The sequence below is a fragment of the Chenopodium quinoa genome, unplaced genomic scaffold (genome assembly GCF_001683475.1).
Source record: "Chenopodium quinoa cultivar QQ74 unplaced genomic scaffold, ASM168347v1, whole genome shotgun sequence".
Lineage (NCBI taxonomy): Eukaryota > Viridiplantae > Streptophyta > Magnoliopsida > Caryophyllales > Amaranthaceae > Chenopodium > Chenopodium quinoa.
Genome location: NW_018744501.1, coordinates 1,735,555 through 1,752,593, shown reverse-complemented (window position 1 = coordinate 1,752,593; position 17,039 = coordinate 1,735,555). Strand labels below are relative to the sequence as shown.

General features: G+C 34.0%; 1 protein-coding gene, 1 long non-coding RNA gene and 1 pseudogene across 5 annotated transcripts; 2 read left to right on the top strand and 1 right to left on the bottom strand.

Annotated features, from left to right (window-relative positions):
• The first annotated feature begins 842 nt into the window (after positions 1–842).
• On the top strand, positions 843–11,979 carry LOC110697840. 4 transcript variants are annotated; one of them, XR_002506583.1, is made up of 6 exons: positions 843–1,287; positions 1,400–1,569; positions 1,818–1,906; positions 2,914–3,084; positions 3,171–3,823; positions 11,543–11,979. It is a non-coding gene; the product is annotated as an uncharacterized LOC110697840 (long non-coding RNA). The 4 variants fall into 4 exon arrangements; XR_002506584.1 differs by lacking the exon at positions 11,543–11,979 and having other exon boundaries at positions 856–1,199; positions 3,171–7,905; XR_002506582.1 differs by lacking the exon at positions 11,543–11,979 and having other exon boundaries at positions 857–1,287; positions 3,593–7,906.
• A 741-nt stretch (positions 11,980–12,720) lies between these two features.
• LOC110697927 (probable purine permease 5) lies at positions 12,721–13,272 on the bottom strand. Its single transcript, XM_021875331.1, has one exon. The coding sequence runs from the start codon at positions 13,270–13,272 to the stop codon at positions 12,721–12,723; it is 552 nt and encodes a 183-aa protein (XP_021731023.1).
• A 123-nt stretch (positions 13,273–13,395) lies between these two features.
• LOC110697839 lies at positions 13,396–16,300 on the top strand (annotated as a pseudogene).
• Positions 16,301–17,039: the final 739 nt, after the last annotated feature.

The following is a 17,039-nucleotide window of genomic DNA, read 5'->3' as shown; positions in this document are numbered from 1 at the left end:
CCGTTTATAAACCGAACCGCCGTTGACTCGGGTAAACCCGCCCCTAAACCTAGGGGTAAGCAATGATCTAGGGTACCCGGTACCGGACCCGGAACCGGTTAGGACCCGTCGGGTCCGGACCCAGAACTGGTCTCACCGGTTCCGGGACCGGGTCCAAAATTTCGGACCCGGTTGTAACCGGTTGCGGTTCCAAATCCTAAAATTTTGGACCCGGTACCCACTGGGTACCCGGTTGTATATGGTATGTGGATTGTTTGTGTTTTTAGAAAACTAAAGAGTTATGTACATCCCATTTTTATTTCTAAGTCCAATTGCTTATAAAACTCTCAACCCACTATCAAACAAAACCCTAAAACTTCTAGATTTTTCTCTTCGCTCTACTATACCGGTTACCCAACATATATTGTACAAAATATATTTAAAAAAACAAAAATATGTTGAACGTAACTAATTAGTAAAATAAAAAATAAAAAAAATATTAATATTTAATATAATTAAAATAGCTTAATGTATATAAAAATATAAGTATTAAATGCTAAAAGTAAAAATACACCAAAAAAATATTATGATTTGTATTATATTTCACCACTTATATATATAAGTGGGTACCCGGAATCGGAACCGATATCTGGTGGAACCAATTCCAATTCCTAAATTTTAGGACCCGGTTGTACCGGTTCCAATTCCGGTTCCAAATTTTAGGACCCGGTCCCAACCAATTCCGGGTCCAGATCCTAAAATTTTGACCGGGTACCCGGTTTGCTCACCCCTACTTGAACCGACCCGTTCCAAACCGATCCGATACTGAATCGAACCGTTTAATAATCGAAACGCCATTGACCTAAACGAATTCAATCTGCACCAAAATAAACCGAAACCGAATCGAACCGATCCGCCGGCTAAATGAAATAATTTCAACCCGAACCGCTTCAAACCGAACCGATTCAAACCATGTCTAACCGAACCGCGAAACCGAATTCATACCCCTGCTCTCTTCTCTCCTCTCTTTTCTACGCTCATCAATTTTTTTTTCTTCCATTTCCATTTTCTCTCTCATCCTCTTCCACCTATTCCTCAATTGAAGCAACTTCAGAGGTAAGATGGTTTCTGTTTGGGGTTTTCGCTCAGACCTAAAATCAAGTTTTTAGTAATCATTCTACGCTCATCGTTATTTCTTGAAACTGGAAGCAACTTTAGAGGTAAGATGGTTTCTGTTTGAGGACTTAGACCGCAAATTGTCATACTTGGCAAATTAGACCGCGCAAAAATGACAATTTGGTAATCTAGGTAATAGGGTTTTTTTTGCCTATTTAGGGTTTCGATTTCTTCAATTTGATATTTTGTTCTTTGTTCTTTGCTTTTGATATTTTTTTTTTATGTAAAAAATGTCCACTTGTAGGATCCTGATGGGTTTGGTGTAACTGGACTTAAAAGAGGAGTTAAAAATGAAGGAATTTCTCCACAGATTGAAGAAAAAGGAAGCCCTTGGGGGTTTCAAATATTGAATCAATGGAAGCTAATGCTGACCAATCAGCTAAATGGCACGATCCCAAATGGACCTGTTTTAAGGTTGATTTTTCTTTTTAATGATTCAAAATTTGTGTTCTTATCTTCTTTATGGCCTCTTGTTATTATGTTATTTACATTTTTTGCTATTTATAGACTAATAGTCTTTAAATTATGTTGTTGCTAACGATGATTTCGCATAGCAAAATACCATTTTCCCTACAACATTTACTATTGGGAGAATTATTTTTATTATGAAGGAAAACTATTTCTTTTCTTATCAATTTTTATGGTTTATTTTTTTGGTGTAGGAATTGAGCTTAAAGTTTGAATCTTGGATGGAGTGGTTCCTATGGGTGTAGATGTTGCCATTGATCTTCCGGGGCTTTTGTACCATCAGGTCAGCTTTTATTGTTAATTTTTGATGGTATGAATCCAAATTGGGCTATTATGGAGCATATACTATTTTCGTCTTTGATACATTTTTGTCACTTAATAGCACTTTCATGTTTTTTCTTGTAAAAGTCTTTTGCCTCCGTTTTGTTGCATTTGTTGAAAATGTTAATGAAAGTGATTTCAGTTTTTGATCTTTTTAAAGCTTCGAGCTGTTATATGATATTCTTGTCCTGATTTATTCAAGTGAATTGTTTGTAATTAATAGACTGAAATTAGATGGTGAGTGGTGCATCCATTGGTGAGTTCTTCTCTATAACTACGGCTTCTTAAAGTTTATGTACCAATTGTAGTATCAATCAATTGTATTGCTAGCAATAGAGTGAAATGATGCTGTAATGTGTTTTTTTAGTGGACTTTTTTGTGTATCGGAAACTGGCAATAGAGTGAAATGAAGCCTATTTCCGTAGCATTTGAGAGTTCATGTTCATAGTTGCAACTTTGACTCTTCGTTGTTGTCTGTTAAACCTTTATTACATGTAGCACAACTATTCCATTTAAAGGTAGCTGTAGGCTAAGTGAATTTTGTGCAAGGAAAAATATTGAAGGTGTAAATTACAAGTTATTTTCTTGTTGAAATTCCCCTTGTTTGATGTAGAGCATAATGGAATGGAAGCAATTGTTTTACCATCCAAAAGTTATTGCTTTAGACCTTTACTTATAGTTGATGTAAACTTGCTTGTTTAGGGTGGAGATTTTGGTAATGATATGGTCAATTCAGATTTTTTATGCAAAGTAGATTGCTGAAATTTAAAGGGTTCTTATAACCTTTTCATATACCGAAGTATGGGTACTTTTGCGAACATTAGTGAGTTAGATACTATAATGGGTCGTTGTCTATACTCTACAGTATATGGTTTCAACTCTATTTGAGTGAACCTACATGTTTTGTATACCTGTCTCCTATTATTTCATTTCCTGAAGCAATTGCATGAATGATTCTATCTACTCAAGGGCTCAGAATGGAAAGAGGAAGCTGAAAATTTGGAGCGTGAACTTCAGCAATGTTACAAAGTTCTATCTCTGAGCAGCTTGTGGTTCAAGTTGCTGAGGGATGATCTGCGAAAGCTTTGATTCAAGAGAAACTGCTATAGCTAACTTGGAAAAGGAGGTTACTCACCTCAGGTGAACCTCTTCTGCTTTCTACCATGATTTTCTGACTTTTCTGTACTTCATTTGGATATTGAATTGATATTTACATAATGCTTTAGCGATGAGAACTCTGAGTTGAAGAGCTATTAGATGAGAAGATTAAGGGTGAAGAATTGCTGACAAGTGAGAACCAAGAGCTAAAAAACAACTTGATGAGATCAGTATGAAAAAAAAGGAGAGAAATTATTAAAATCTGGTATTTGGGATGGAAGTTGCAAGAGATTTTTGGGCAAGTTTTGTATTGTCACTTATTTTCTTCAATTTCTTGCCGTTTTAGTGATGGATTTTTGTGGGTTTGTGGAACTTTGTATTTTAATAGTAATGGGTTTGTCGAAATTGTTGATATGGTGGATGAAAGTTGGGGAATATCTTTTAGTTAGTGTTGAATATCTTATATTTGTGTATATGATTCGCTCTAAAGATGCCATTTTCTGAGTTGGGTATTCGTTGATGTTGAGTTGGATTGGTTCAATCCATGTAGCTATGTTGTACAGTACAACGGTGGAGACGTGGGCTGGAATGGAGGTGACCAGCATCCGCTGGTTTTGGATAGTGTACATCAAAGGGTGATGATTTTGCAGAATGGGGTTTTAAAGGAAGTCCATCAGTGATGTCACCTGCGATATCTTCAAGATTGTTGAGTTTACTGTGCTTCTACTGCTCCATCTACGAGCCCTGGTCAGGTTGTCATTCGATTATTCTTTTTTCGGCGGTGAGTGTTCACAACTAATCTCGAAATTCATTTTGTGCACTTGTCCATTTTGAACATTATTATTAAGTTAGTTACTTCACAGCTACCCCCCCAATTTATCTTCTATGATTCAGCTAAAACCTCAGCTGATGAAAAGTATGCGATGATTTTGATGTTTGAAGTAGTTTAAATTAATGTATATTGTTCACAATAGAAACTATCATTATATTCTTAAATAAGCTGATCAAGACTAAGCTCCCCAAATAAATGATCGACTGTATACATGGGTCCACTGTAAATTGTGGTAAAATGAAGTTTGTGCTTAAGAAGAATTGGTTCTTTATTGAATATCCATTCCCAAAGGTATGCTATATATGAAAATTTGTTACAGAGAATACTCAGATCTAAATGCTTTTTTTTTTGTTTTAAAAAAATTATGGTGGGTGAGTGGTGTTGAGGGAGTTTGGTGGAGTATGCTGGTGGCTATTATTATTTATTGATTTTAATGTGATAATAGTATAGAAGATGAATGAAATTAGTGTCATATTATGCTAATTATTCTAATGATTTGGTACTTTGTATGTTTTAGTTATGAATTTGTATGTTGTTAGTGTGAAAAGTAAATTTGACCGTTAAAAGTTCATGAAAAATTGTCTGTATTGTTTTGGCTTTGATAATTAGTGTTTTGGCTTTAATAATTGACCCCGTCCTCTCCTCTTGTATAGCTATAGTTCACTGTTATTGTCTTCCTCTCCTAGCTACTAATATATCAATTACTATTTCAGATATTGTAGTTGTTTGTTCTGCTGTCCCAAAGATGAACTTAGATGCTAAGAAAACATTTTTTTGTTTTTGTTTTGTTAATTTCACCCTAAGACCTTTTAAATTGTTTTGTTTTCTGTCCATATAACTACACTTCTATAATGAAAATTGCTTAGTTGTGTATTATTTAAGTTGGTTAATAGATCGTAAAATTTTACGATCCGAATCGCAATTTTAATAACATTGGTGTAACCGAATCATATATTTATAGGCTATATTATGCCCTTATCGTTTAGTTTTAAAGTATTGACATTCATTGTCCTTGGATGCTTTAAAGTGTAATATGATTTTAATTTTGCAAAGTCTAATTATATTTTAATTTAAAAGTGTAAGTGTAACCCATTGTGAAAATATTTTTCATTGAAAATGTTTATGGCTTTTTGATGAAAGGATGACCTATTATCCAAAAGGTCTTAGCTTTTTGATGTGAGGATAGTCTATTATCCAATGATTATGAGTTTTGAGTGATGAATAACCTATTAAGCACCAATTATTAGCTTTGTTCATTCAATTTTGCGTCCTATGTATTATTGAGCAAACTATTTTAAGGGTAATGTAATTTGTGTATTATTTTTAAGGGTGCTTAAATTTTGTAGGGGTGAGCAAACTTAGGAGTGAACAATTTTTTTACAGGTAAGGGAATTTAGTGGTGAAAAATTTGTATATGATTTTTAAGGATGAGCACATTCTTTAGAAGTGAGCAAACTATTTTTATATTTTGGGCGAGCTCATTATTTTGAGATGTACAAATTTTTTACCGGTTGTGTTTTGTTTCTTTTTTTCATTAAAATGCGTCTCTTTGAACTTTTACATTTGTCGAGGCACAACTTTGACCACAATGTCTTTAATTAGATATTAGTTAAAAAATATAACAAAACTATACTATGAAAGTAGACATTGTAATAGATCTAACAACATATTACATGACCATGTTTACAAATTATATAGTAAAAAAAATTAAGTTAAATGTAACATATGAATAGTGTAAAATCTCAAGTGATGTAATTTTTTTTACAAAAAAAAATTAAACGGAGAGAGTATTTTTGGGTTATTAATTTTATTTAGAGGTGATGAATTCTACATGATTTTAAAGGGTGAGCAAATTATTTAGGGGGAGAGCGAACTATTAGGAGTGAGCATGCAATTTATTTAGGGGTGAGGTAATTGTATATTTTTTCTAGGGGTGAGCAAATTATCTAAGAATGAGGTACGTAATTGTATGTGATTTTTAAGTGTGAGCAAATTGTTTATGGGAGCGCAAACTATTAAGGGATTTAAGGGTGAACAATTTATTTAGAAGTGAAGTAATTGTATATGTTTTTTAGGGGTGAGCAAATTATTTAGGGGTAGGCGAGCAATTTATTTAAGGGTGAGGCACATAATTGTATGTGATTTTTAGGGGTGAGCAAATTATTTAGGAGTAGGTGAGAAATTTATTTAAGGGTGAGGTACGTAATTGTTTGTAATTTTTAGGGGTGAGTTATTTTTTAAGAGGTGAACAACTTACTTAAGGGCGAGGTAAGTGTATATGGCTTTTAGAGGTGAGCAAATTATGTAAAGGTAAGCAAAATATATATATGAGTGAGCAAATTATTGTGTGGTGAGGTAATTTGTTTATTATTTTTAGAGGTGAGCAAATTTTGTAGTGACGGGGTAAGCAATTTATTTAAGGGTGAGGTAATTGTATACTCCCTCTGTCCCACTTTACTTGCAACATTTTAACTGGACATGTTTATCGATGCATATGTTTGACCGTCAATATTTTTTATTATATACTTATATAAGCTATACAAAAATTATATTAAGAAACTATATATTAAAATAGACCCAACAACATCTTACATGATTGCATTGGCTTTCATATAATAGCTAAAAAAGATGGCCAAAGTGAGATGTGTAAATAGTGCAAAAAGTCAACGTTGCGAGTAATTTGAGACGGAGGGAGTATGATTTTTAGGATTGGGCAAATTATTTAGTAATGAGCAAACTATTTTGGAGTGGACATTTTATTAGGGGTGAATTAATTTGCATTTGATTTTTAAAGGTAAACAAATTAATTAGGAGTAAGGTAATTGTATATGATTTTTAAAGGTGAGCAAATCTGTTAGGGGTGAGCAAAATCTTTAGGGGTGAACAATTTATTCAGGGTGACCAAATTCTTTAGGGGTTGCTATTTTGGGATGAGCAATTGATTTAGGGGTGAGGCAATTGTATATGATTTTTAGAGGTTAGCAAATTATTTAAAGGCAAGCAAATTTTTTGAGATAATTGTACATATTTTAGGGGTTACGGAGTAATACAATGTTATATAAATTACTTTACAAAATATGATTCATGGCCTATTCCAAAATCCTTTATCCAACCCACTAAATAGAATCAATTATGAAAGGGATATTAACATGTGACCCATTTACTTGCACATTATCTTTATTAGCCTACCTCTTTGGGCTCTTACTAGATAAGCAATAATCATAACATGAGTACAACACTATATGTCCAAATGTAGAACAATATACATAGCTAATGAAATCTATAATTCATAAAATTAGAGCTTATCTAAATATATAATAAACTAATTAACTACAATTTTCCTTAATTATCAAGTATGGCTTCCATCACGTTTTGTCAATTGGACCGCGAGTGATGCGCGCAGGAGGTCGGGACTAGTTATAAACAAAAGTGTTTATGCCTATTATTTATACTTCCTCCGTTAACGGTTATTTGCAACAATTGTACCTCTTTCGTGGAGGTCAATGCAAAACTTTTAAAGCATGATTATTGAAATATAAGGGCGTGTAATAAAGTATTAATCCTACATAAAAAATAAAAATAAAAAAAAAATTAAACAAAACCAGCACCACCACCGAAACCCAAAACCAGAACCACCACCAAAACCATCGACAACCACCAGAACCACCAAACCCGTCGACCCTCAGAACCCGAAACTCCACCAAAACCCAACCACGAACCCAGCAAACCACCATCAGAAAACCACCACACACCACGAACCACCCCACAAACCCAAAACCACCACCCAAAACCACCACAGAATCCCAACAAACCACCCCACGAACCCAAAACCACCACCGACGCCATCCTAAACCACCCACCTTTCGAACCCGAAACCGCCTAACCCACCTCCCACAAACCCAAATCTGAAACCCACCATTTCTCCAGATCTGAAATTGAGCGTCTTTCTTCTTCAATTCATTAAAAGTGGTTGAAGGAGAAGAGAGAAAGTTAATGTTGAAGAGGATGAAGATGGAGAAAATAGATTATGAGAGAAGAGGAAGAAGATGATGGAGGAGAGAGAAAGATAATGGGGAAGATGAAGAGATGATGAAGGATTGATGATTATTGAATGATATAAAATAAGTTTAATTAGATTAGATTAGTTTTTAATCAATTATGTTTTAAGTATGTAATTGATGTTATAAAGTTTTAAGTAAGGGTGTTTTTGTAATTTTATTTAAAAAAATTACTAAAAATGGAAAGATTTGGGAATGTTGCAAATAATAGTAGCACCACTTTTAGGTAAATGTTGCAAATAACTGTTAACGGAGGAAGTATTAATTATGTGGGTTGAGATTTGACATTCAAGCCAAAGCATTATTAATCTCAAAAACCAACCAATAACAGGGGGTATTGCCCACGCTAAATATAGTAGAATTCTTTTTAATTAATTAAGATGACTTTAATTTTAATACATGATTTTTATGGGTCAGATTTAGATTGGTTATGTAAGGGTCGAGTCAATTGGTTTCGAGAAATGGTATCGTTCTTTAAGGTCGGATAAGATTGAATAGGGTTATTTCAAATTCGGGTGAAATTATAAACTTCATTATTTTTGTGTAAAAATCGGTTTTGATTTAGTCCTGGTTAGGTTCAATTAGAGTAAATTTCATATTGGTGTAAGATCACCATCGATTTTGACAATTTGGTAGGATTTTTATTGGTTTTATTTCAGCAACCTAAAACGGGATTTAACTCAAAAACAATTGCAATTAACATAACCGACATAACTCGGGATCTGGTTCGACCTGAATTGATATGACATGAATTCTGTTTCCATTTGATCCGATAAGATCCATCTTTTGACTCAACCAATATTGTTAGGGTCATCCATTCTCAGGTTAAAATTCGATGTTTGATTAATGTCAAATTGATTCGCATCAGTTTTAATATCCAAATTCTTCGCGTATCATTGAGTTAGATTTTGGTTGGTTAACTGAACCAAGTCCCTTTATTAACAGCTCTACATCTAATTCATACATTATGTATAAAGAGCTATATATTATGACTTCAACTTAATATTGTATATATTTTTCCTAGTTGTGTGTTTTTATATGTTGTTCTCCACTAGTTTGTCTATTTGATTTGTTTTTATTAATTTTGGACCTTGAAATTATTAGATGCTTAAGTAAATTAAATAATCTCAATTAGAGGGGACTTTTCATGAATAGCAAAGACTTTGATTGCTCCTTCATAAAATTTTATATAATCTCAATAGGTTAGCAGGGATTAAATAAAGTTTATTTTGAATTAAGTTACCTTTCTAAGAATAATTGCTATGGTACAAAATGAGTCCGAATCGTTACTTGCATCAAGAGTCAATCACAATGCGTACATGGAGCACTCGGGAGCTTCCAATGCAAATCTTGCGAGCACAAGACTTAGTACTCGAGCAATGTAGCTAGCGTCATTAGGACATCTATTCTCAAGTGCACAAAATAATAAAAGTGTTAATACTAACAAGCACGTACTTTGATAACTAGTGCAATTAACTTTCAACACATGCTTTTATATACTACACTCGTTTCATAATATGTTTTAATGTGGAGTATTATACATTTTTGTCCGTTTCATAGGAATAATAACGTTCTTAATATTTTTCACTTCATTTTTAACGAAAATAATAGTTTACTAACGGGAAGACTTTTAATACAATCATATAATTTATAGTTGTAGAAGTTGTAACAATCATTTTTCTAGAAGCTTTAGTACAATATAGTTGCTTCCTAAGTAAATTTTCAATTGAAAATTTTCCATAAATCAAATAGTAAACAAAAGTCAGTTGGAGCGGCCAGAAGGAAAGGCATGTGCATGAGCAATATTTTATTTTGTTTTCTCATACCAATTTCTAATTTGATTGGTATCATTGTCTTATAAATATGAACAATAAAATGCTCAAATTAACATCATCATTCTTACAAATATAGAAGAACAAATGGAAAAAGATTCAATGGTGCATTTTAAGCTCTTCCTAATATTAGGAATTCTTCTGCTTCACTCTTCTGGTAATCAACTTATATTTCTCAATATGTTTCTCTAAGTTGTTTTCATTTGGTTTTTTTATTTTATGTTTTTTTTTTTTTAAAAAAATTACCTAATAAAACCCAGATTTTGTGAGAAACTACCTGATAAAAAAAAATGTTATAATACACTGCCTAATAAAAGATAAAATGTTGTAAAATACTAACTCTGGACGAAATTTCACCGTTGACCTAATGTTTTGACGTTGACCCACCTCAAAACATCCCCGAAGTCACCGCTTTCATCCACAAAAACCAACACAACCTGCTTGAAATTGCCTTAACCACGCCAAAACTACCCACTAACCCCAAAACCACCACATCTTACCCCAAAAACCACCATCTCGATCGAAGCACAAAACTAACCTCACCAACTCGAAATATCCCCTAACCAGCTCAAAAATGACCTTAAAACATTGAAAACTAGCTATCGTGATAGTTTCGGGGGTGTTATGAGGTTGATCAACGTCGTAAATTAGTTCAACGGTGAAAATTCAGCCAACATTTTACATAGGTAGTTTCCTAAAACATTTTTTTTAAGAAACTAATTTATGACAAAAAAAATCCTTTTTTTTTTTATTTTTTTTTTAACAAAGTTAGCCTTTTATTTTTGTACAAAGTTTTCAATGCATATTATTTGCAATAGTAATAATATATTTTGATTCGTATTGTAAGAAAATTAAATAAAAGAGTTGAATTTAAACTACAAATAAGACAAATCAAACAAGATTGTACTCCTTTCGTTGCGTAATAATTGCAACAGTTTGACATTTGCACTATTTATATACCTATTTTGAATATACTTTTTATCAATATATAAATAATATATACGCCATGTAAAATACTTTTGAATTAGTTTTTATGTTTATTTTCATCATATTAACCTTTCATATTTCTTTATGATAAATTATTACAAATATTAATGGTTAAAATTGTACATTGACATGTATACTGATCATACGGAGGGAATACATGCATAAATATGGTTTTTTTTTTTTTTTTTTTTTTTTTTTTTTTTTTTTTTTTTTTAATAATGTATCGACATAGTATTAGACTTCATTATCAGTGGATCGAATATATAGTCTTTAAATAGGAAAATTTGCTAATTACAACCGGTAAAAATATTCATTTTGTGGGTTACAACCATAAAAGTTTATTTTTGCAAATTACAACCAAAAAAGTCACCCAACATTTTAAAATATAGTCAAAATTCGATTATCGGACACTTTCACCGGAATATGACGTCATTATATCAATAAATGAATCCAAACTAGTAATCTCGTATTGGCTGAGGCCTTGAGGGTTATTTTTAATACCAATAAATGATAAATGACGTTATATTCCAGGGAAATTGGTTGAAAATCGGAGTTTGGGTTGTAATTTAAAATATTTGGTAACTTTTTTTTATAATTTGCAAAAATAAACCCATATGGTTGTACCCGCAAAATGGGTATTTTTTTTAGTTGTAATTAGCAAATTTTCCCTTTAAATATTACTCCATTTTTTATAGTCTGAATTTTATTCTGTAACATTACTCTTGTAATACATTTTCTAAGTGAACTCTCAATTATAAAATTAACGTCGATTACATTTGGTCATGTTGTAGGTATACTATGTAAAACACCCGGAGGTCTAGAAGTTTCAGGAAGAGGTGGTTTTACACAAACACAAGGATGGCATGGTAGAAAATTGTTGCAATATTGTGCCCTTCGAGGGTATACTTGTGATGTCTATGCATGTTGTGGAGGATCTTTTTGCACTTATTATCCTTATAATGGTCATTATTTTTATTGTGTTTGGTCACCTATATAACTATAAGAACCATGATTATCTTCCAAACAAGGTCGATGAAGACAAAACTTTGGGATCACTTTTTTTAATGATTTATTTCCTGTTATTTATAAATTGATTTGAATATCCTAGAGTGTAATGGGATTGATTAATCTATCCAAAATTTATTTACTAGTTTAGTTGATGTTGTATGTTTGGTTTTGGTAAATGAATTGAATAAGATTGAGCTTTTCATACTTTGAAATGTGTTAAGCCAATTACTTACTTATATTTTCACTACTTTCACTTCCAATAATTTATGCTTTTTAGATGACGGAGAATATCTTTAATTACACAAATTCATAATAAGAATTATAGAAAGTTTATCTTATTAAAACACATTTTGTAATGCATGGAACAATATTGATTTCTTACCTCCACTACATGAATAAGAGGTAATTTAAGATGTAATTGAGACTTAATATGCAACTTAAATGATGGTGTGACTGTTTTACAATGATTAAAATTATATACAAATATCTAGTAATTGAATTAACAAGAATGAACTCAGCCATACAGTAGAAGAGGAAAAAACTTACGAATATTGGTTCAAAGATTATTGCTTCTATTCTTGTTCCTATATAATTTCCATGTATGCGAATACGAATCCCTTTTTGTGGCTTTTCAGAGAACTTTTACTTCTGACAATGTAACCTATGGCTTTTAAGTGAACCTTTACTTCTGGCAATGTAACCTATGGCTTTTCAGTGAACCTTTACTTCTGGCAATGTAATTTTTCTGTGTGGTCTCATCCTAAAAGACTCTATATCAATCGATTATGTCAAACAATCAATGATTAATTGAGGCTAGCTATATGCATGTTTTAGCTCAGGGATCGTCATATTATTCATATTATTCTGTGATTGGATAGACAAGAGCATCACTGCGTCATCAACGTAAAAGCACCAAAAACATGTGTTTATTACTCGCTTCTCATTAACGCCTATGAAGTGATCATAGGCCAGCTGCAGCATCATCAGTTGAAGCTGCAGAATTATCTTGCTTAGAAGGTCTACTCCCATAAAAACCACTCATGGGGTCATTTAGCAGTATGACTGCTGCAATGCTTGTGAGTGGCACTCTGACAGCATTTAGAACCCCTGCAAGCATAGTTGATGCTAAAAACAGCACTGCTGTGGCACCCAACACTCCTAATTGAAATGTTATCGCACCCCAAACAAGAACCATGCAGTATGAACTTTTTCCACCCTTGAAATTTCTGGCCTCTTCTTCCATTCCTTGGAAACTCCTATCCACAACAACACCCATTGTTGTAAATATAAATGCAAATAAAGAAACCATGACCTGCTGCTCCAGCACCACATGGAACGAGATTCTTCCCAATAGCTTCACAAACAATAACTCAGAAAGCGCGAATATGAGTCCATGGAGAGCAGATCCCATAATATCCCATATAAATCCCATAGTGTTCTGGGTTTTATTCACATTACCGTATAAATCTGAGTCTGAATTTAACGCAATAATGGTCAAAGCAGCAGTAATCATGACAACAGAATTTATAATTGAAGCATTTACCCTGTTTCCAACAAGAAGATAACCAAATAATGCAGAAAAGATGAGGGATGAAGATGCCAGAAGAGAAGCAGTTGATGCTGGAAGGTTAGCATATGCATATGCATACAAGAGGTTATCAGATGCGCATAAGAAACCACAACTGCATAACAAAGAGTGAATTTCAAGTTCAAACGCGTAGGAACTCTACTCTTTCTTCTCTTCCAACCCATCAAAACTTTCATCATTGCTGCAAAAACCTTCTGCAACTCTAACTTCCTCTGCTCCATTTCAAAAACCCACTTCAGAAATCCTCTCTAAGCATTCATGGGTCGAAACCCTTCGTTCCCAAGCGCATTCTGGGCTTCTCCTGGAAGCCATTTCCACCTACATTTCCATGTTAATGGCGGGTGTTGTTGCGGACAATTTTGTATATCCGGCCGTTTTGAAGGTTGCAGCGGACCTTTATGATTTGAATTTTGGGAAACAGATTCATACCCAGGTGTTTAAACTTGGGTATGGGTCGAATTCAACTACTGTGGATAATACCCTTGTGAATATGTATGGGAAATGTGGAGATATTAGGGATGCACGTAAGGTGTTTGATAAAATGTCTGAGAGAGATCAGGTTTCGTGGAACTCGATTATTTCGGCTTTGTGCAGGCATGAGGAGTGGGAGGATGCTTTGGAGGCGTTTTGGGTGATGCAAGAGGAGAATGTTGAGCCTAGTTCGTTTACGTTGGTGAGTATCGTGTCGGTTTGTGGGAATTTAGGGGTTGTTGATGGGTTGAGGCTTGGGAAGCAAGTTCATGGTTATAGTTTAAGGAAGGGAGATGTGAGAACTTTTATAGTTAATTCATTGATGGCTATGTATGCGAAATTGGGAAATGTTGATTATGCAAAATCGTTGCTTTACACGTTTGAGGATTGAGATTTGGTCACTTGGAATACTATGATAAGCTCATTCTCACAGAATGATCGTTTCATAGAAGCATTGGAGTTTTTAAAGTTTATGGTTCAGAAAGGGGTTAGGCCGGACGGAGTAACAGTTGCAGTGTTTTGCCTGCTTGCTCTCATTTGGAGTTGTTGGATTTAGGAAAAGAAATTCATGCTTATGTGATTAGAAATGAAGTTTTTAGTGATAATACTTTTGTGACTAGTGCTTTAGTTGACATGTATAGCAATTACAAAGAGACATGTATAGCAATTACAAAGAGGTACTAGTGGTCGCTTAGTTTTCGATAACACCCAAGTGAGAAATATAGCTACTTGGAATGCTATGCTAGCTGGTTATGCTCTAAATGGACGTTTTGAGGATGCGTTGAAGCTTTTCATTGAAATGCTTGAAGTTGCAGGGGTTTCCCCTAATCCCTCAACTATGGTAAGTGCTTTACCATCCTGTGTTCACAGTCAAGAATTCTTAGATAATGAAGGTATTCATGGTTTTGTTATCAAATTGGGCTTCGGGAGGAACAGTTACGTACAAAATGCTCTAATGGGTATGTACTCTAGGATAGGAAAGATTGAAATTTCCAAAAACATATTTGATAGCATGGAACATAAGGATAGTCTCCTGGAACACAATGATAACTGGCTATGTTGTCTGTGGACAGCACAGCGAGGCTCTTCTATTGCTTCATGAGATACAACGACTTAATGATAGTGAGGATGAACATGAGTAGGATATAAGAACTTTTCATAGGGCAAATTCAATTACTCTTATGGCTGTTCTTCCCGGTTGTGCTTCCTATCAGCACTGGCTAAAGGGAAAGAGATACACGCCTATGCCATTAAAAATAATATGGCATCGGATGTCACTGTTGGAAGTGCATTAGTTGACATGTATGCATGCAAAATGTGGATGTTTGAATGTATCGAAAAGAGTATTTGATCTTATGCCGAAGAAGAATGTGATAACGTGGAAAGTGCTTATCATGGCTTATGGTATGCATGGGCTAGGGGAGGAAGCACTTAGTCTATTACGGGAAATGGCTGCTGAGGCTTTGCTGGGTAGTGACACGAAGCCCAATGAAGTTACAATTATCGCTGTGTTTGCAGCTTGTAGCCATTCTGGCTTGGTTAATGAAGGACTAGATCTTTTTTATAGCATGAGCGATAAATATGGGATTAATCCTACAGCTAATCACTTTGCTTGCGTAGTGGACTTGCTTGGTCGAGCAGGGAAACTGGATGCGGCATATGAGCTCATCAGTAGCATGCCTGCTCAATATGATAAAACAGGTGCTTGGAGCAGTTTGTTGGGTGCTTGTCAGGTGCACAAGAATGTATAACTGGGAGAGGTTGCAGCAAAGAATCTTATTCAACTGGAACCACACATAGATAGCTATTATGTTTTACTTTCCAATATCTATTCGTCAGCTGGGCTTTGGGAGAAGGCAACAGAAGTCAGGAAAAATATGAAGCAGATGGGAGTGAAAAAAGAACCCGGATGCAGTTGGATTGAGTTTGGTGATAAGGTTCATAAATTCCTTGCAGGTGATGCATTGCACCCACAAAGTGAGCAGCTGCATGGTTTCATAGAGGACTTGTCAGAAAGGATGAAAAAGGAGGGTTATGTTCCTGACACTTCCTGTGTTCTTCACAATCTTGACGAAGAGGAAAAGGAGAGTCTATAATGTGGGCATAGTGAGAGATTGGCAATAGCATTTGGCATCCTAAATACGCCTCCTGGATTTACAATTCGTGTTTCTAAGAACCTAAGAGTTTGCAATGATTGCCATACAGCTATGAAGTTTATTTCTAAGATTGAAAAGAGTAGATTATTCTTCGTGATGTGAGGAGGTTCCATCATTTTGACTTTTTGAGGATGGAGTCTGTTCTTGTGGGGATTACTGGTGAACAGTACAGCAGTACTTCATCTCTGTCCCTTCCATATCCTCAATATACGAGATCCTCATCCTACACAAAATGTATCCTTCATATTATACTTTGTTGTACAAGCTGTATAAATGTACAATTTTCAGTTGTGAAGACTGGTTTGAAAAACTGGACATACAGAATGCTGTCGAAAATGTTGGTGCAATACAATCTTCTCATTTATGGTATCTTTTGTTTGTCTTCCGATTGTCATGCTTCTAAAATGAAATTGTTTTCTGTTAATGTATTCAGGATCAAAATTTTGTAACCTCTTGTTCGAATAGAACTACAAAATATATGAAAAGAAAGTTTGAAAGATGGACTTTATTCTCAATGCATATGCTGTGAAGTTAATATGATTGCGTTAGCTCACAAGACTTGTATGGTAATCATGTATTTTATCATTTCTTGTAGTCTAGATGTCTTGGACAAAAGATATAAACTAATGCATGTTTAAAGGTCTCCTTTAGAGATACAATGCAACAGTGCTGCTGCCCTGAGGGGAAAAATCTGCTACATTAATACTTTAAAGCATCGAAACTCAGTGTCTTTTATTTATACTTGTATGGTTGTGGCTTTATCTATAGTTCATATGCACTTCGGATTGCAGCTCTCTTCCTCTTTGATTTTTTTAATGGGCCAAATAATTACTTATGGTATGCTTATGGCTGGACAATGAAGCAGTGTATGGCTCTGTTCTCTTCACCTGATTTATGAGTATTGAGCTTACAGAATTTTTACCGATTAATCTGATTTTATTATTGATTGCAACTGATTATTACTGAATACTGATTGCAGCTGGTTTTTAATGATGAAAACTGAATTTTATTGATTAATACTGATTTTTGAATTTTATTGATTAATACTGATTTTTGAATTTTGAT

Excerpts from the sequence above, each read along its gene's own strand:
- LOC110697927 (XM_021875331.1), bottom strand. The coding sequence starts at position 13,272 with ATGATTACTGCTGCTTTGACCATTATTGCGTTAAATTCAGACTCAGAT.